The 19,754-nt window shown below is 43.2% G+C and overlaps 1 protein-coding gene across 4 annotated transcripts in view; it reads right to left on the bottom strand.

Annotated features, from left to right (window-relative positions):
* Nucleotides 1-19,754, bottom strand: part of LOC137563412 (uncharacterized) — a 63,472-nt gene that overhangs the window by 4,742 nt on the left and 38,976 nt on the right. For all 4 annotated transcript variants that reach the window (XM_068275826.1, XM_068275824.1, XM_068275825.1 and 1 more), the window contains exons 9-11: nucleotides 19,153-19,273; nucleotides 16,298-16,409; nucleotides 8,512-8,624 (exon numbers count right to left, since the gene is read on the bottom strand). In XM_068275826.1, the coding sequence (XP_068131927.1) occupies nucleotides 8,512-8,624; nucleotides 16,298-16,409; nucleotides 19,153-19,273 (346 nt within the window). The remainder of the gene's footprint in view (nucleotides 1-8,511; nucleotides 8,625-16,297; nucleotides 16,410-19,152; nucleotides 19,274-19,754) is intronic.

The raw sequence follows: 19,754 nt of genomic DNA, 5'->3' as shown, positions 1-19,754 counted from the left end.
CATCAAGCCAGGATCCAGTACATAGAGACAAGAGGCTGGCATTACGAGTGAGAGGAGAGGCAAGCAGCCACTTACAGATGGCCTTAGCCTCTTTCAGATAATCCCTTGTTGTCTCCTCGGGTTGCTCCTGTCCCCCACAATATGGCCCAAAAGCCTGGCCAAGTCGTGCTTCAATGTGCATGTGCGGCCCGTGGCACTCCCGCGGCTGGGAGCGTCCTGCGGTTAGGATAGGAGGTGACGAGGGGAGTACGCCTGGCCGCACATGCATGACGAAGTGCGACTCGACCAGGCTTTCGGGTTGTATTGCAGGGGACAGGAGTGGCCCGGGGAGACAGCAAGGGATTGAGCAGCCTCAAGGAGGCTTAAAGAAGCCCCAGGTAAGTATGGTACCTGAGATGTCTTTCATCTCAGGTACACTTTAACCACTTAAGGACCGCCCCCAGCCGATGGGCGGCGGCAAAGACCGGGCCTAAACGCCCGCAATACGCCCATCGGCAGGGGCGGCGGCAGGCGTGGTTATGCGGCGATCGCGTCATTCGTGACACGATCAGCCGCCGACGACTGGCTCCGCCCCCCTCGCGCTGTAACCCGCCGGCCGTTCGGAAGCGCCGGCAGGTTACTATCACCCGGATCGCCGCATGACACGCGTATAATAGGCTTTGTAATGTATACAAAGCCTATTATACAGGCTGCCTCCTGCCCTGGTGGTCCCAGTGTCCGAGGCCACCCTAGTCTGCACCCAAGCACACTGATTTCCCCCCCCCCCTGCCCCCTGATCGCCCACAGCACCCCTCAGACCACCCCCCAGACCACTGTTAGCACCCAGTCACCCCCCTAATCACTCCCTGTCACTATCTGTCAATGTTATTTTTTTTAACCCTAAACTGCCCAGACCCCCCCGCCCCCCCTGTGTACTGTATGCCTCTATCCCCCCTGTAATAACCCACTGATCACCTGTCAATCACCCATCAATCACCCCCTGTCACTGCCACCCATCAATCAGCCCCTAACCTGCCCCTTGCGGGCAATCTGATCACCCACCCACACCAATAGATCGCCCGCAGATCCGACATCAGATCACCTCCCAAGTGCAGTGTTTACATCTGTTCTCTCCTCTAAACACCCACTAATTACCCATCAATCACCCCCTATCACCACCTGTCACTGTTACCCATCAGAATAGACCCTAATCTGCCCCTTGCGGGCACCCAATCACCCGCCCCACACGCTCAGATTGCCCTCAGACCCCCCCTTATCAATTTGCCAGTGCATTATTTACATCTGGTCTTCCCTGTAATAACCCACTGATCACCTGTCAATCACCTATCAATCACCCCCTGTCACTGCCACCCATCAATCACCCCCTGTTACTGCCACCCATCAATCAGCCCCTGACCTGCCCCTTGCGGGCAATCTGATCACCCACCCACACCATCAGATTGCCCCAGACCTACCCTCAGATCACCTCCAAAGTGCATTGTTTACATCTGTTCTGCCATCTAATCACCCACTGATCACCCATCAATCAGCCCCTGTCACTGATACCCATCAGATTAGACCCCTATCTGCACCGAGGGCACCCAATCACCCGCCCACACCCTCAGAACGCCCTTAGACCCCAGCCCTGATCACCTCGCCAGTGCATTGCTTGCATCTATTTCCCCCCTCTAATCACACCTTGAGACACCCATCAATCACCTCCTGTCAACCCCTAGCACACCTACCCATCAGATCAGGCCCTAATTTGCCCCGTGTGGGCTCCTGATCACTCGGCCAAACCCTCAGACCCCCCTCAGACCCCCTTCCGATCACCTCCCCAGTGCATTAATTGCATCTATTTTCCCCTCTAACCACCCCCTGAGACACCCATCAATCACCTCCTGTCACCCCCCCCTAGCACTCCTATCCATCAGATCAGGCCCAATACAACCTGTCGTCTAAGAGGCCACCCTGCTTATGACCGATTCCACAACCTTTGCCCCCTCATAGACCACCTGTCATCAAAATTTGCAGATGCTTATACTCCTGAACAGTCATTTTTAGAAATTTGGTTTCCAGACTACTCATGGTTTTGGGCCCGTAAAATGCCAGGGCAGTATAGGAACCCCACAAGTGACCCCATTTTAGAAAAAAGACACCCCAAGGTATTCTGTTAGGTGTATGACGAGTTCATAGAAGATTTTATTTTTTGTCAAAAGTTAGCGGAAATTGATTTTTATTGTTTTTTTCACAAAGTGTCATTTTTCACTAACTTGTGACAAAAAATAAAATCTTCTATGAACTCACCATACTCCTAACGGAATACCTTGGGGTGTCTTTTTTCTAAAATGGGGTCACTTGTGGAGTTCCTATACTGCCCTGGCATTTTAGGGGCCCTAAACCGTGAGGAGTAGTCTAGAAAACAAATGCCTCAAAATGACCTGTGAATAGGACGTTGGGCCCCTTAGCGCACCTAGGCTGCAAAAAAGTGTCACACATGTGGTATCGCCGTACTCAGGAGAAGTAGTATAATGTGTTTTGTGGTGTATTTTTACACATACCCATGCTGAGTGGGAGAAATCTCTCTGTAAATGGACAATTGTGTGTAAAAAAAAAATCAAAAATGTGTCATTTACAGAGATATTTCTCCCACCCAGCATGGTTATATGTAAAAATACACCCCAAAACACATTATACTACTTCTCCTGAGTACGGCGATACCACATGTGACACTTTTTTGCACCCTAACTGCGCTAAGGGGCCCAAAGTCCAATGAGTACCTTTAGGATTTCAAGGGTCATTTTGCGGCATTTGGTTTCCAGACTACTCCTCGCGGTTTAGGGCCCCTAAAATGCCAGGGCAGTATAGGAACCCTACAAGTGACCCCATTTTAGAAAGAAGACACCCCAAGGTATTATGTTAGGTGTATGATGAGTTCATAGAAGATTTTATTTTTTGTTACAAGTTTGCAGAAATTGATTTGTATTGTTTTTTTTTTCACAAAGTGTCATTTTCCGCTAACTTGTGACAAAAAATAAAATCTTCTATGAACTCACCATGCCTCTCACTGAATACTTTGGGATGTCTTCTTTCCAAAATGGGGTCATTTGGGGGGTATTTATACTATCCTGGAATTTTAGCACCTTATGAAACATGACAGGTGGTTAGAAAAGGCAGAGATGCTTCAAAATGGGAAAATTTACTTTTGGCACCATAGTTTGTAAACGCTATAACTTTTAATCCAATATACATACACTGAATGTTTTTTTTTTTATCAAAGACATGTAGCAGAATAACTTTCGAGCTCAAATGTATAGGAAATTATACTTTATTTGAAAAATGTCAGCACAGAAAGTTAAAAAAGTCATTTTTTTGACAAAATTCATGTCTTTTTTGATGAATATAATAAAAAGTAAAACTCGCAGCAGCAATCAAATAGCACCAAAAGAAAGCTGTATTGGTGACAAGAAAAGGAGGTAAAATTCATTTAGGTGGTAGGTTGTATGACCGAGCAATAAACCGTGAAAGCTGCAGTGGTCTGAATGGAAAAAAAGGCTCTGGTCCTTAAAGGGACACTTAAGTCAAACAAAAAAAATGAGTTTTACTCACCTGGGGCTTCCAATAGCCCCCTGCAGCTGTCCGGTGCCCTCGCCATCTCCCTCCGATCCTCCTGGCCCCGCCGGCAGCCACTTCCAGTTTCGGTGACAGGAGTTGACAGGCTGGGGACACGAGTGATTCTTCGCGTTCCTGGCCACAATAGCACCATCTATGCTGCTATAGCATATATCATATACCATATAGCAGCATAGAGGGTGCTAATGTGTCTGGGAACGCGAAGAATCACTCGCGTCCCCAGCCTGTCAGCTCCTGTCACCGAAGCAGGAAGTGGCTGCCGGCAGGGCCAGGAGGATCGGAGGGAGACGGCGAGGGTACTGGAAAGCTGCAGGGGGCTATTGGAAGCCATAGGCGAGTAAAACTCATTTTTTTTTGTTTGACTTAAGTGTCCCTTTAAGGGGCGAAAAGACTGTGGTCCTCAAGTGGTTAACAAGTCCAGTAAAGATCACACTGGAGTCTTCAAAAGGCACCAGTTTGCCATCTGTAACCCAGTTATATATAACAGACACTAAAAGTAAACTGGCTACGAAAAAAACTATTGAGGGCCTGTTTCCACTACACGCAGATTCTGCATGCAGAAAACTGACTCCAATGAATGCCTATGGGAAATCTGCATCAGAGAATTCGCGTTCAGTGGAAACAGGCCCATAGGCATTCATTGGAGTCAGTTTTCTGCATGCAGAATCTGCGTGTAGTGGAAACAGGCCCTTATAGACTCCAATGAATACCTATGGGAAATCTGCATCAGAGAATTCGTGTTCAGTGGAAACAGGCCCATAGGCATTCATTGGAGTCAGTTTTCTGCATGCAGAATCTGCGTGTAGTGGAAACAGGCCCTTATAGACTCCAATGAATACCTATGGGAAATCTGCATCAGAGAATTCGTGTTCAGTGGAAACAGGCCCATAGGCATTCATTGGAGTCAGTTTTCTGCATGCAGAATCTGCGTGTAGTGGAAACAGGCCCTTATAGACTCCAATGAATACCTATGGGAAATCTGCATCAGAGAATTCGTGTTCAGTGGAAACAGGCCCATAGGCATTCATTGGAGTCAGTTTTCTGCATGCAGAATCTGCGTGTAGTGGAAACAGGCCGTGATGCATACATAAGAGCATAAGTAACAAGTTAAATTTACAAAAAGAAAACTGTTCCATAAATAAAAGAACAATCCCCAAGTGGAAGCAAAAAATAAAATATAAAATAATATGCATCAAAAAGGCATTCGTATACATAAATATAAAATGTAATTTTATGATGTAGACAAATAATCACATAAAGTCTTAATTTAGGACTTGATCTGTATTATTACTATTTATTGTATTTATAAAGAGCCAACATATTACGCAGTGCTGGACAATATATACAATGATATAAGGATGACAGACATGACAAGGTTATGTAACATAGAACAAAGTTATACAAGGCAAACGGTACAAGATACACGATCATGTGATATATGCTGTTAGGTAGGCTTAGTAATACAAGTATAGGCTGACATAGGAAAGGAGCACACAATCCTATAGACTACACTAGGCAATGGAGGACCCTGCCAGAGGCTTACAATCTAAAGGAGGGGGGGTGGAAGCACTAGGTAGGGCTGTGGAACAAATATTCAGTAGAGAGGTACTATGTGGTAGGGGATGGGTAGGCCATCATAAAGAGGTGAGTTTTGAGGGCTGACTTGAATGTGTTGAAGGAGGGAGCAAGTCTGATGGGCGGTGTATTAACTTCATCTGAAATCCCAGGGTCGTAGATATTAGTCTATTGCTACCCGCGCACTCCCACTTGCTCCCGTGCGCGTTTTCACCGCCGATCATTAGAGGGGAGATTAATTCATTCATCTAAGTACCCATGTCAGTGATCGCCAGCAGGCATGAGCTTCGTAAGAAATCCGAATGAGTTTCATTCAGATTTCACCCAGGTAATTAGTGCAGCTGAGCGGGTGGGTGAGGGGGGTTAAACTTACCCAGAAGTTTTCTTTTTTAACCCCTCCCACGTCGCATTCCAAGCCGCGTTCTTGTGACTACTGCGCTTCCTCCTTCCGGGTTGAAGGAGGAAGCGTAGTAAATAATAATAATAATAATAATAATCCAAACATTTGTATAGCGCTTTTCTCCTGTCGGACTCAAAGCGCTCAAGAGCTGCAGCCACAGGGACGCGCTCAAGAGGCCACCCTGCAGTGTTAGGGAGTCTTGCCTTGAACTCCTTACTGAATACGTACTTGACCTAGCCAGGATTCAAACCCTGGTCTCCCATGTCAAAGGCAGAGCCCTTAACCAGTACACTATCCAGCCACTGTAGACACGTGAAGCGGCTTGGAACGCAGTGTGAGACGCGACGTGGGATGGGTAAAAGAAGACGACTTCTGGGTAAGTTTAACCCCCCCCCCCCCCCCCCGCCAGCCACATCAGCTGCACTAATTATCTGGATGAAATCTGAATAAAACTGATTCATATTTCATCCGGAGCTCATCACTGATCGCCAGCATCAATAACATGCCTGCGATCATTGTAATAGCAAAAGTAACACATCCACGCACTACTTCTGGTTAGCGTACTAATAGTACTCATGGGAAGATAATGCACGAGGACATCTTGTGGCTAAATAGTAAAATTACACCTACATACATTTTTTTTTTTAATAAAAGCAGCACGTACATTTAAAATTCTCCTTACCTCCCACACTCTCCCATAGTTACCAAAATAAAACTTTTGCATTAAATAAATAAATAAATGAAATGACAAAAAAACAAACCAGACATAAACCTTAGAGACTGAACTTTTTTAATATGCATGTCATGAGGGTATATTAATTTTTTAAATTATGGGCTTGTAATTAATGATGGATGCAAAACTGAAAAAAAATGCATCTTTATTTCCAAATAAAATATTGGCACCATACATTGAACTAGGGAAATATTTTAAACGTTGCAATAACTGGGACAAATGGGCAAATAAAATGTGTGGGTTTTATACACAGTAGAAAGTTTTATTTTAAAACTATATTGGCCGAAAACAGAGAAATATTTTTTTTCTTATTATTCCATTTAAAATGTATTTAGAATAATTATTTGCATAATATACCACCCAAAGAAAGCCTAATTGGTGGCGGAAAAAACAATATATAGATCATTTTGTTGTGATTAGTTATGATTATGTTATTGGTGAATGAAAGGGAAGAGCACTGAAAAGTAAAAATTGCTCTGGTCCAGAAGGGGAAAAACCCCTCAGTGGTCAAGTGATTAAACTCCCTAGCAGTACTGACTGTTATACACGTCAATACAAAACATCCTTGATGTAAAGTCTGAGGTGGCTAGATTGTCTAGAGAGCTATTATCTGTATATATTATCGTTGTCAGGAAAAATTATAGTATTAGTAACTAACAAGACCATTAAAATCTACACCAGCCTTTCTCAACCTTTCTACCCTGGAGGAACCCTGCAAACAACTTTGGAATCTCAAGGAACCCCTGCAAAAAAATGTTTTGGTCTCGAAGAACCCCTGCATTTATTTTGCAGGAGGCATGGTCTTTAAAGCGGGATTGTCACCATAAAAATCAAACTTCAACAGCAACTGGTCTGAGTGTATTAAGTGATAAAGATGCTAATCCTGCATTCAAAACTTGCTAAACTTTATTTCTCTGCCTAGCTGCTTATCAGAAACACCCTCTAATTACTTGTGTTTACAAGCAAGGTTGAGGTGACTTAGTGATTGGATGTGTAAATAAAAAAAAATAAAAAAAGACAGTGCAGTTGTTAGTATACACCTCAGTGGGAGTGTCTGAAGACTCTAGGAGGAGGGCAGCTAATGAATACACAATGAGCAAGAGAAGGGAGGGGGGGGGGGAAACAAGAGTCAGGGAGGATATGATGTCAGCATTAGCTTGGCAAGATGGCCACTGCCTAGAATAGGATTTTCTGCTTTTCCTTTATAAAATTCACAGGAATCATTACATGGATAGCACAATACATCTGTTATGTAAGTAGAAGTAGTATTTATCTACTTATATATGTGTTTTTTATTTCTAGGTTAGCATGGGTGTCGCTTGTTCTTTAAAAGTAAGTGTGGCTGTCTATTTCACTACCCCCTAATACACTGCCACTCATTACGCTGTCTCTTGACCCCCCAATTTAGTGCTTCCTGTTACAATACCCCCCATTATAATGTGCTCTATTATACGTCCCCCACGATGGGGGAAAATGCCAAGGAACCCCTGCAGAGTACTCAAGGAACCCTGGTTGAGAACGCCTGATCTACACTAACCAAAGGGTCACAAATAAACTAAATACATTCTATAAAAGCAAAGGCTAAAGACAAAATCCCATGTCACTGACTGCAATAATTATAAACACTGGGAGTAAGGGCCCGTTTTCATTACATGCGGTGCGATGCGGCTACATAGCCAAATCGCACCGCGGGTGTCCTGAAACCAATAAACGTCAATGGAACAGTTTTCATTGTGTGCAGAGCGGCAGATTCTCGCGCATCCGCCCGTCGCCCCCACATACACTTCCGCATCTCCCGATGTGGAAGTGACGCGACTGGCAGCGAAAGTGATGCGATGCGGCAAGGTAGCCACACGAACATCACTTCATAGTGGAAACAGGCCCTTCATTAAGAAACTAAATGACATACAAGGAAATGAACAAACAAAAGTAGAGGCAAAAACACAGGGAATAGCAAAAAAAACTAAACAAAAAACAAACAAACAAACAACAACATATAATGCTGAAGCAAAAGGTAACATAGCCACAACCGACTAGTTTACTGCATCAGCCATTGAATCAAACCTAGTAACTGTTCCTATGGTTCTTTTGTAGAGCTGTAGGCAGTTGGTGAGTTGCTTAACGATATCCCAGCAGTATACGACATACTCATATTACTACAAAAGTGCAAAGTGATGAAGTAAATACATACCTAGACATCTTCACCTTGTTCCTGCAGCCTTTGCCTCCTTCCCAATGCACAGACTGGATGTTTTTATTCATCATGTTTCCACAGGCTATGCACGGCTTCCCATTACTACATGCCTAGATGGAGAGGACAAAGATTCAAATTCATAGAAATAAAACCATAGGAATTTGTACTCTGTAAGGCACAGTGAAAACTAAACAGGAAATAATCATTAAATTAGAAAAAAGTTTTTTTGAAGGTGTATTCAAACATCTGCAAGATTACGGTAACCTCTTAAAAATACCGTAGGCTTACACCCCCCTAGTGACCAGGCTATTTTGTTTTACAATTTAGGGCTCTGCAGCTTTAAAAGCTTGCTACAGAGCCATACCATGCAGCACACAAATGAATCCCCCACCCCTTTTCTGCCCACCAACAGAGCTTTCTGTTTATGGCCTCTGATCGCTCCCCCATTTTATTTATTTTTGGTGTATTTACTTGTTTATATATTTTTTTAATACATTCCTATTTTTTGTATTTTTTTCCCTCCCTCCCTCCCTCCAATGACAGCGATCGGCTGTCATAGGCATCAGCCTTTGAGAGCAAATCGCTCCTGAGCCTCCCAAGGGGACAGCCGAGTGACACGGCTGTCCCCAGTACAGCGCTGCCATAGATCGGTACAGTGTAAATAGACGGTGGTAAATAGATGGCAATCGCCGATGGGAGACTGATAACGAAGCAGAGCTCCGTCATTTAAGTAGAGATGTGTGTCCGATCTCCTGGAATACACGCACCCAGGACTTGACGCCAATTGGCATTACGCGGTCCTGAAGGAGCCGCCGCGTTCACGCCAACCGGCGGTCCTATAGTGGTTAAAGGTCATCCACTACAAATGCTAGAATTTCCCATCCATTTGATCCACTGCAATTTAAAGTAGACTTATCACTTAAAGGGAACCTAAAGTGAAAGGAATATGGAGGCTGCCATAATTATTTCCTTTTAAACAATTCAGATTACCGGTCTGTCCTGCTGATCCTCTGCCCTCTAAAGATACCCATACATCTAGTGATTTTAGCAGCTGATCGACCTAGAGACAGATCTCTCTCTGATCAAATCTGATTGGAGAGAGATCTGTTGGCCACCATAAACTTCACTAACCTTGGAAACTGGACCCCAAATGAAGATGTACACCCCCCCCCCTCCCCCCGGTGCATAAATACATTAACGGTCTGTGTCTGCTGTGGTCTCTGCACTCCTCACCACACAGGTGCCCCACGTGGTTGTTGGTGTACTGGTGCGGAGACAGAGACGGCGGCAGACACTGACAGGTGAAGTATTCATGCACAGACACCAGGGTGGAGGGGGCACATTCTACTCTAGGGGGACAGCGCTGGGAGTTCTGTTGCTCGTCCCGATATCGCACACCTTACTGCTGCACACCCAATCGAGCTCTTCGGCCTAAGATTTTGCAGCAGGTCTGGTCCATACATGCAACCAAATTCAGCCCGATTACAAATATTTATTCAAGGAATTGTATATGCAGCCCTCAGCTTTATCCATAAGTGTGAAAAGAAAAAATAAATAAATTTAAAAAAAGACTATAGTAGCTACAGTTGATGCCGAAAAGGCCTTTGATATAATATCAAGGCATGTCTTATGTAAAACATAAATATTCCGTATAAATTGCATTTTTATAGATAGAATCAGAGAATTGTATGAAAATCAATTCTCCTGTGTAAGGCTGAACGTCTGTGTAGCTAGAGACTTCAGATTGCAGAATGGTGTGTGAGGAAAGGTGCCCCTTTTCCCCTCTCCTCTTCAACCTCTGTTTAGAATCGGTAATCAATCGGATACAGAACAAAAAACAGAGTGTATTATATTGAAAGGGGTTGATCCTTAAAGGACAACTGAAGCGAGAAGAATATGGGAGGCTGCCATATTTATTTTCTTTAAGCAATACTAGTTACCTGGCTATCCTGCTAATCCCTTGCCTCTAATACTTTTAGCCATAGACCCTGGACAAGCATGCAACAGATCAGGTGTTCTGGCATTATTGTCAGATTTGACAACATTAGCTAAATGTAGGAGAATGAAAGGAATGTATAGACTACTACTAACGAAGAGCTCAACTTAGGTGGCTGAAAAGATAATAAATGCATGTAAGTGAATGGAACAAATTTATTAAGATGGCATGTGGAGAGGTCCTAATGTTTGAGGAAGAATGGAATGAATAGACCCTATACCAAAGTAGAACTGAACTCTGGGAGATGTATGAAAGAAATGAAACAAATAAATGTACAAGGATGAATAGAAGAGATTATTATTACTATGAAAGAACCCAAATTAATTTATCATTAATCAATTGAGCATCGGCATATACCGTATATACTCGCAAGCAAGCCGACCCGCATGTAAGCCGACCCCCCCAACTTTTACCTGAAAAACCAGGAAAAAATGATTGACCCTCATATAAGCCGGGGGTAGGAAATGCTGGCCGCGTGATCTCCCCAGTGTGTCCCAGTATAGCTAGTATAGTGCCCAGTATAGCTAGTAAAGTGCCCAGTATAACTAATAAAGTGCCCAGTATGGGTAGGTAGTCCCCCAGTATAGCTAGTAAAGTGCCCAGTATAGGTAGTCTAGTGCCCAGTATAGTTAGCATAGTGCCCCAGTATAGCTAGTATAGTGCCCAGTATGGCTAGCATAGTGTCCCAGTATAGCTAGTATAGTGCCCCAGTATAGCTAGCATAGTGCCAAGTTTAGCTAGTATAGTGCCAAGTATAGCTAGTATAGTGCCAAGTATAGCTAGTATAGTGCCCAGTATGGCTAGCATAGTGTCCCAGTATAGCTAGCATAGTGCCCCAGTATAGCTAGCATAGTGCCCCAGTATAGCTAGCATAGTGCCCAGTATAGCTAGTATCGTGCCCAGTATGGGTAGGTAGTGCCCCAGTATAGCTAGTATAGTGCCCCAGTATAGCTAGCATAGTGCCAGTATGAGTAGGTGGGTGGGTGGTTAGGTGGTGCCCCTCCCCGCGGCCGCCGCTGCTATTACCTTAGGCGGCACCGCTTCCTCTAACCCCGTCCTGCTCCGGCGGTAACTAATTCACAACAGCGCGCCCCTCGGCGGCTGCTGTGTGATGACGTCGGAAACAATGGAGAGCGGTTCCCATAGTAGCGGCGATACATATCGCCGCTACAGGAAGCCGCTCTCTATGGTTTCCTCCGTCATCACACAGCAGCGCCGAGGAGCGCGCTGCTGTGAATTAGTTACCGCCGGAGCATGACGGGTTTAGAGGAAGCGGCGCCTCCTAAGGTAATAGCAGCGGCGGCCGCGGGGGGAGCGGGGAGGGGCACTACCTACCCACCCATCTACCCATACTGGCACTGTTGCACATGACTCGCAAGCAAGCCGACCCCCCAACTTTTGGGCCACTTTTTTGGGGGGGTGAAAAATTCGGCTTGCTTGCGAGTATATACGGTAAAACCCCTAAAGGACCAGAGTAATTTTGATATTTTAGCTATGTCACTACTCAAGGCTACTAAGATAATTATATATATTTATTTATTTTTATTTTTTTTCCCAGAACAAACAAATCTTTCTTTGGGAATTTTTATTTCCCAAGAAAGATTTTATTTTTTATGCTTTTTAAAGCAAAAAAGTAGAAAAAGCCCCTGAAAAAATACATTTCTTAGCTATTACCCATTATAGTTTTAAATACTATAAGGTGTAAAACTATAAATTTATAACGTGCTACTGTACATAAAAGCCAGAAAATGTATTAGGCTAGTTCTCCAGTTTATCACAAAACTTAAATTATCCTGTTAAAATTTATGGTGATGATATTTAATTTTAAATAAAGATGGGTTTTTGCTACAGTGTTACTTTTTTTTGCCTTGAACTGAAAAAAAAATACAAGTATTTTTAATGGTAAAAAAAAGAAAGAAATGGTTAACAGAAAAGGTTAATTAAAAATTGTATTATGTAGAGGGTGTGGTTTTAAAAGTGGGTGGGGTTATGAGCACGATAAGGATGCGTGCCGCTGTGACGCACATATGCAGTACAGCATGCCTTGGGACCACTAGAGAGAGAGACTGGGCCTGCAAGAAGGAGGATAGGAGTGTCCTTGGAGGATGGAGAGGGAGCCCATGGGCTGGGGGGGGGGGGGGGGGAAGTCCCAGGTAAGTATTAATGCTTTTATGTAGGTACACTGTACAGTATACATAGTCAAGCATAGGTGACCCCAGTATAGATAGTCAGACATAGGTGTCCTCAGTATAGATAGCTAGGCAGAGGTATCCCCAGTATAGATAGCCAGGCATAGGTTTCACCCGCATAAAGAGGATTAGGTGACCTCAGACATTTACTTACCTCTCCAGGTCCAGCGACGAGCAGCTCTCCCTGCCGTCCAGCCTCGCATTGCCACTAAGTATCGGGTCCCAGCTTGATGACATCATCAAGCCAGGACCCGACACTAGAGGCAGTGCAGGGCTGGACACCGGGCAGAGTGGAGGGGAGAGACGGTCGCTGGAGGAGCGTCAGGAAAGGTGAGTGGGTCCTCTTCTTCCGCCTCCGCTTTGTGATCACTACGATTGGCGGTAAACATAGGCCTGGTGCACACCAAAAACCGCTAGCAGATCCGCAAAATGCTAGCAGATTTTGAAACGCTTTTTCTTATTTTTCTGTAGCGTTTCACCTAGCATTTTGCGGTTTTGGGAAGCGTTTTTGGTGTAGTAGATTTCAGATATTGTTACAGTAAAGCTGTTACTGAACAGCTTCTGTAACAAAAACGCCTGCAAAACCACTCTGAACTGCCGTTTTTCAGAGCGGTTTGCGTTTTTCCTATACTTAACATTGGAGGCAGAAACGCCTCCGCAATAATAAATCTGCAGCAGCCCGGAAGTATGCATTTCTGCAAAATGCCTCCCGCTCTGGTGTGCACCACCCCATTAAAATACATTGCCCTAGCGTTTCCACATCTGCAATCGGATCTGAAAACGCGACCGTGCACTAGGCCATAGCGATCATGTGATCAGAAGCCAGTGAGGGGAAATGTCAGCTGTTATGTGACAGCTTAATCTCCCTGTTCAGTCCCGATGCGATTGCCCAGACCTGAAGTCAGTAACAGTTAAGTCCCGTCAGCTCCATACAGCCAAATGCAGGATGTAGCTGTTACGTTCTTAGTGCCAAAGGGGTTAATAAAGAGATCTAAAAATTAATAAATCAATAAATAAATAAATAAAAAGATGCAAACTAATAACCAGACATAAGGAGTTTCTCAGTTAAGACTTTAGGCAAGTCACCGGTGGCAACATCTTTACTTTTGGCTGGTGCATCACTGAGGAATGTTTGTTTGTTTGGAAGTCAGTAGAAACAACACCTGGGCCCATATGTAATTAACTTTTTCTTCTGAGTTTTCAACTAGGTGACATTTTAAAACTTGTCAATAAATAACCATATTCGTATTCCACTTCTTCCCACTCAACCCACCTATATCTGGTAACCTATGGAATGCCTGCTCAGTCTTCAAAACCTTTTTATTTGTAATGTCCTTACTTTCTTTGGGGTCACTGTAACATGTCTAAGCCTATCTGACATGGTCTCACCTGCTGTCCTCCCATATAGTGGACTACACTTTTATAATGCTCCTAGTAGTGGGAACAAACATGAAGGCGGGGTGGGTTTTCATCTGACTGTTGCTTGTTTAAGCCACTCACTCCTTTTCATTTTCTCTTTGGGCCTGATTCACATACTTATAGTAATATTACTGTGCGCAGGCAGCACATTGCAATATTACCAGTACTAACAACAGCAGAGTACCGCGTGTTGTGCAATAAGCGTGATCCGCAGTGCTCTGCTGTGGTTAGTACCAATAATATTGTCATTCACTGCCTGCGTATGGCAATGACTCAGCCCCTTTCTTCCATCTTTTGAAGTCCATGCAGTTTGCCTATATTTCCCTCCAAATTGCATTTATCTCTCAACTAGGCATGGTCATTCAAATCAGAACTGGAATCAAAACTTCTGCAGACTTTGGAAAAGGGGGTGGGGGAGTTAACTCTATGCGCTGTGTTCCATGTCACGGTCCATCTCTGCGATACTTCCTCCTTCACAGCCGGAAGGGGGAAGTATTGGAAAGACTGAAGGAAACATGATGCACAGCACACATAGGCAATGACAAAGGTGAGATAACCTTCCTGCCACGGTCCGCAAAAGTTCAGATTCGAGTGCTGTTCCAAATGCTTCAGAATGCTGTTCCAGTTTTTAATGATCTCTACCTCCTAGCCACGGTTTCTTTTCCTAGATAACTTCTGATTGTCTTCTCCAGTTCCTGCCTACTGAAATCACTACCTCTCCAGTTCCCTCAGTTGCACATCAAATCTGGGGCTAATGACTGCACACTTGTTTAGTCTGCCTGTAAGATTGACAACAATGTTTCCAGTCCTGTGATCATCAATTATTTCAAACTCCTCAATGTAGCCATGCTTCATCATCACAGTAAGGAAGCCCACAATCACTTTAGAGCACGGCCTGATGAGGACCTGACGCCTGACACGGTTCTCTGCATTATTGATGCTTTTAAGTGCATCCGCAAACACGTTCATGTGCACCATGGTGCCAGGTCTGGAGTATGGCGGAAAGAGGGAGGAGTTCATCAGGCCACGCTCTAAAGTGATAGTACTGAAATCACTAGCATCATCTTCCAAGGTGTCTTTCACATTCCTATTGACACCACAAATCGTGCCACCATCAAACTTATTTCACTCATATTCTTCTATGGGCTATCTCAGAGGTCACAGCAATGCAATAAATCCTGCAGGCCTCTACTGTTTGTATTGTGACCCTCTGGAAATCTCACAGGTCCTCTGACCAAACTCGCACTGATGGCCACACACACACACCTTTCTTCCTGCACAGGACTACACACACACACTATTGCATTCTAGATCTGTAAGCTCTCTCCTCACATTCCTATTCAGAACTAAGGTGTTCATAATGGATCAGTAGTCAAGCCAAAAAGTCAGCATTGCATGTCTTATGTAACTTATTCTGTATATGTTGGCAATAATGGAAAGGTTTAGGGTAAATTATTGCACAGGAGATAATGCAAGGTTGTGCTGGCTGCATTTGATTGGACAACAGAGAGACTTCATCCAGTTTATAAATAGGGACCACATTACTTGAAAAACCTTAAATTTGATTAGGACTACTAATTATAACGAGAAAGTAAGTGTTCTCTAAGTTTGTAGTGTGTGCTATCAGCTTTATCTAAAGCCTTGTACACATGCTAGACTAACCTCCGAAGAGGCACTCAGGCACATCTCTGCCAACAATCTAGTGTGTGTACAGCCACTCTGATATGTTGCTGAAAGATTCATACTGTAAATCCTCCCTCTCCTTACTTCTGCTGGAAGCTGTGGCATCTCTATGGAAGCGGGAGGCCTCGATAGAGACCATACACGGTGCTCTGGTATACCAGAGCAACATGTCTGTATGGCGCAGTTTCCCCACAAAGTCACCAACAGGATCAAACTCAATCCTGGCACTGAAGGCGCGCACACACCTTAAAAAGAAGTTTGGTAGCATCCTGCGTTAAAGGCTACAGTTACATTTTATCTTGTGTCTATTCTACAGCTAAATAGTATTTGTCATTTTATACATTAACCACTAGATGCTTTCTTGTTTTATAATTTGTCCATACAGAGGTAATCTGCATCATCAAAGAAATTACTGGCTCTCAGAAAGAAATGACTTGGCTGCCATCTGCTGGATGAATCCTGCATGTGCTTATTGGCACTAGAATGAACTCCTCACCTGTTCCTTAGCACAAAAACCACATAGCATGCGAGTTGCTAACTCCATAACATGGTCTTCCACTTCATCGTGACAGATATCACAAGGATAGGCTTTCCCACAGCATGGAAACCTGGCACAAAACATTTGAAAGAAAGAGTGGAGCAATCAGAACAGTCAGCTTTCATCAAGTATAATGCATTAGTACTTAAAAATGTAAACATCAACACCAGGAAAACATGTCAATCCCTGAACAGCATGGTAACCACTATGCTATGTTTACAATATGGCACTCCTATTTATGTGACTGCAACATTTCCTCTATTTTGCTTGAACTGTAGGACGAGGTTCACTGTTCCCTCCAATAAAATTGCGTATAAAGGTAATTATGTCAACATAGCATGCCCCCTCATCATGTTTCTCAAGCCAAAGAATCATGGGTGGTCTAAATAGAAAAGTAACAGTCATGTGACTCCATAATACTCTACAAAATAAAAGAATAAAGCCTCACTTTACGGTTTTAATAACTTTACCCGATCTCACTTGTATGTGATGAACGAACGTTCCACTAATAAAGTTGCCTAGAAATTACACAAATATACAACATACTGAAAACATGGGCAGATCCCTAGGTATTTATTAAAAGCAGACAACTTAAGGCAAATGTATTGAAGCAACTTGAAGCAAGAGGAGCTGTCACTCTGTAAATCAACTAGCCTTTCATGGTTTGTGCCATCCACAGGCCTCTGCATACACAATCAATGATCTGCATATATGGTTGAGGTCCTGTAAAACAGCCTTGACTGGAAAATCCAAATTTCCCACTAGAACTAGCTGGGTGATTGTACAGGACCAGCAAAGTCATTCACTCAATGAGCCAGTTGATGGATGATGGGAAAGTTGTTTATTAGGAGGACGTGTTACAGCACAGAACGACTCCCTCATTATTTGATGGTACTAGAATAAAGTTATCTCTACACCCCTTTCTTGGGTGGAAAGTGATATCTTACCATGCTATTTTAAACAACTTTTAATTATTTTATTCTTTTTGGGTACCTTCTATATCAGTTTGCTAGCAGATGTCCTTGAGTTTGGCACATTGGGCTATGGATTCCATCCACACAAACTACCCTTGTTATTTGGAAAGTGACTTTCACACAGAGGAACTTCTGGAGACCTGAGTGGGAACGGGCTTACCCGCCCCCCCCCCCCCCCCCCCCCTTCAGTCAACAGAGTGGTTATCTGGATGACAACCAGGGTTTGTAAACAAGCATTTTATATCTACTTTATTTCCACCAAATGAAGCATAATGTACTACCGGCTCTTGGTGTTGTCTTCCTTCTTGCGTTTGATTGTCCTAAGCCTAGAATTCATTTTAGAGCATATCTTCTCATGATTTTTTTTTTAGATTCATGTAAGTATGGAGCTGTACTGTATATGTAGACATGAGAAAGTAGAGCTCAAGGTCTTCAAGAAGCTTCATATGAAATCACCTAATAATAATTAGTGGATTTTGCAGATTAATTTTATGATATGGTATGATTCCTTTCTGCACCCCATTAAGCCACCAAAAAGGTGGCAGGAGACCATAATGAATGAGCAGGTGAGTGTACTGAAATATTTCAGTCCATGGCTAAAGCGCCTCAGAATTCTTCAAGTGGACCTGAACTCTAGCAAAGCACACAATTAAAAGTCTTTGTTCAACACATAGTTGCTTAATAAATTCACAGCTCTGTTCTTCTTGTATTTCCAATTAGTCTTATCAGCAGATGTGAATCAGAGCCATCAGATGCCTCCTCCTCAAAAGTTGTGACTCTCTACTGGTAAAGTAAACTGTGAAACTTAACCCTTTTTGTGCTCCCAAGAATGTGAAACCAATTTAAACTTTTTTCTTCTTTAGGATTTCCATAAACTAATGCTGAAATATTTTTCCCTAAAAGTTATTGTGCTGTGGCTAATCTTTTAGAGCAGATATGAAGTTCTGAGTTTAGATCCACTTTAAAGCGAAAGACTAACATTTCTCACAACTGGTATCAAATTTACATGATTGTACATGTCAAGGGCTTGGCACTGAGCAATCATTGTCCAAAAGCCTTGTACGCACGCTAGAGGAAACTTGGCTGAGGCGGCCAATGACGGCCACCTCTGCCGAGAATCTAGGTTGAAGTTTTCTGGTAGATCTACCTTCAGTTAATGTCTGATGCTTTAAGGAATGGGATTGCCCTGAATCCCTGGGCAGCACTATTTAGTCAAACAATCCCTTCTCCCCTTATACCACGCGAGCAGCTTTGGTGTGCTCATCTTTAAGATCCACGACAACTCCCCTGCAAAGTACCGCGATTGCTTGAAGTCTCGTTTACACCCGTCGTGTGACGTTGCGCATACCTGCCCGCAGGAAGATGAATCGGGGAGCGTTCATCAATGTGGGATATTGCGGTGATCCATATTCCTTCATTGCAAGTTGAATATTCAGCTTTAGGCTAACCTGACAGAAGTGTATTACATTCTTGAACCTTAAACGTGTGTCTTACCCCCTGCTGCATATAATGTGTTTTCTTTACAGTGTTGTCTTTTGTATTGTTGTATGAATATCTTTTGATACTCCCCTACATGGGATTCTGTCACAATACTGTTTGTATTCTTCAATGCCTTGATTCTTTGATCAATACAGCTTGAAGCTAAAACACAATAACCAGTAAGATATTTTCTCCTATTTTCTATGACAGCAATCCCTTTCTTTTCTAGGCTTCACTGAAAGAACGTTATTCTTTAGGAATATAGTCCATAGAAATGCCTCACATTTATTATAGTCAGGATGTAATGCAATTTGTCCCCATGTTCCATGTGTTTCTACAGAAGAGCTTTGCTCGGCTCACCTAAACCAGCGGCAGCTCTTCCTGTAATGTCTACAGGTCCCTTGATCTGGAAGAGGTTTCCCAGACCTAATTGCCGGATCTCTAAGTTTTTTCTTTCCATAGAGTAGTTGATTTTTGCTACCTGTAACAACATTATTGTTAGTAGGAAAAAAGAATCCCTGCATGGACTGACATGTTTAAAGTTAGTTTACTAATGCTTATGTCCTAATTAACATGTTACAACAAAGTCAAGCTGCAATAACACTCTACAGCTCATTAAGGTTACACGTTCTCACATTTTTTATTTTTTTTTAGTTAAGCAAAAAAAAAAAAAAGTTACTAAGTTTAGCAATTACAAAAATATTTTCTGTCACCTTAAACAAGCTTGAAATTTTACAAATTGCAATTATTTAAAACCAAGTAACAAAATTAAATATCTGCTAAATATTTAAACTGCAGTAGTGCATTCTCTATTTTGGGGGCTCATTTCATCAAGTACAAAAATACTTAACTCGCTCAGTTTTCTCTTCTGCTATGGAGAATCAATTGTTATGATCACAGAGGGCTGGTGCACACCGAGCGGCTTTTTGGGCGTTTTCAGATCCGCTTGCGGCTGCGGATCT

The sequence above is a fragment of the Hyperolius riggenbachi genome, chromosome 3, assembly GCF_040937935.1.
Source record: "Hyperolius riggenbachi isolate aHypRig1 chromosome 3, aHypRig1.pri, whole genome shotgun sequence".
Lineage (NCBI taxonomy): Eukaryota > Metazoa > Chordata > Amphibia > Anura > Hyperoliidae > Hyperolius > Hyperolius riggenbachi.
The sequence above is the reverse complement of the archived record's forward strand: the minus strand, read 5'-3'. Positions and strand labels throughout refer to the sequence as shown.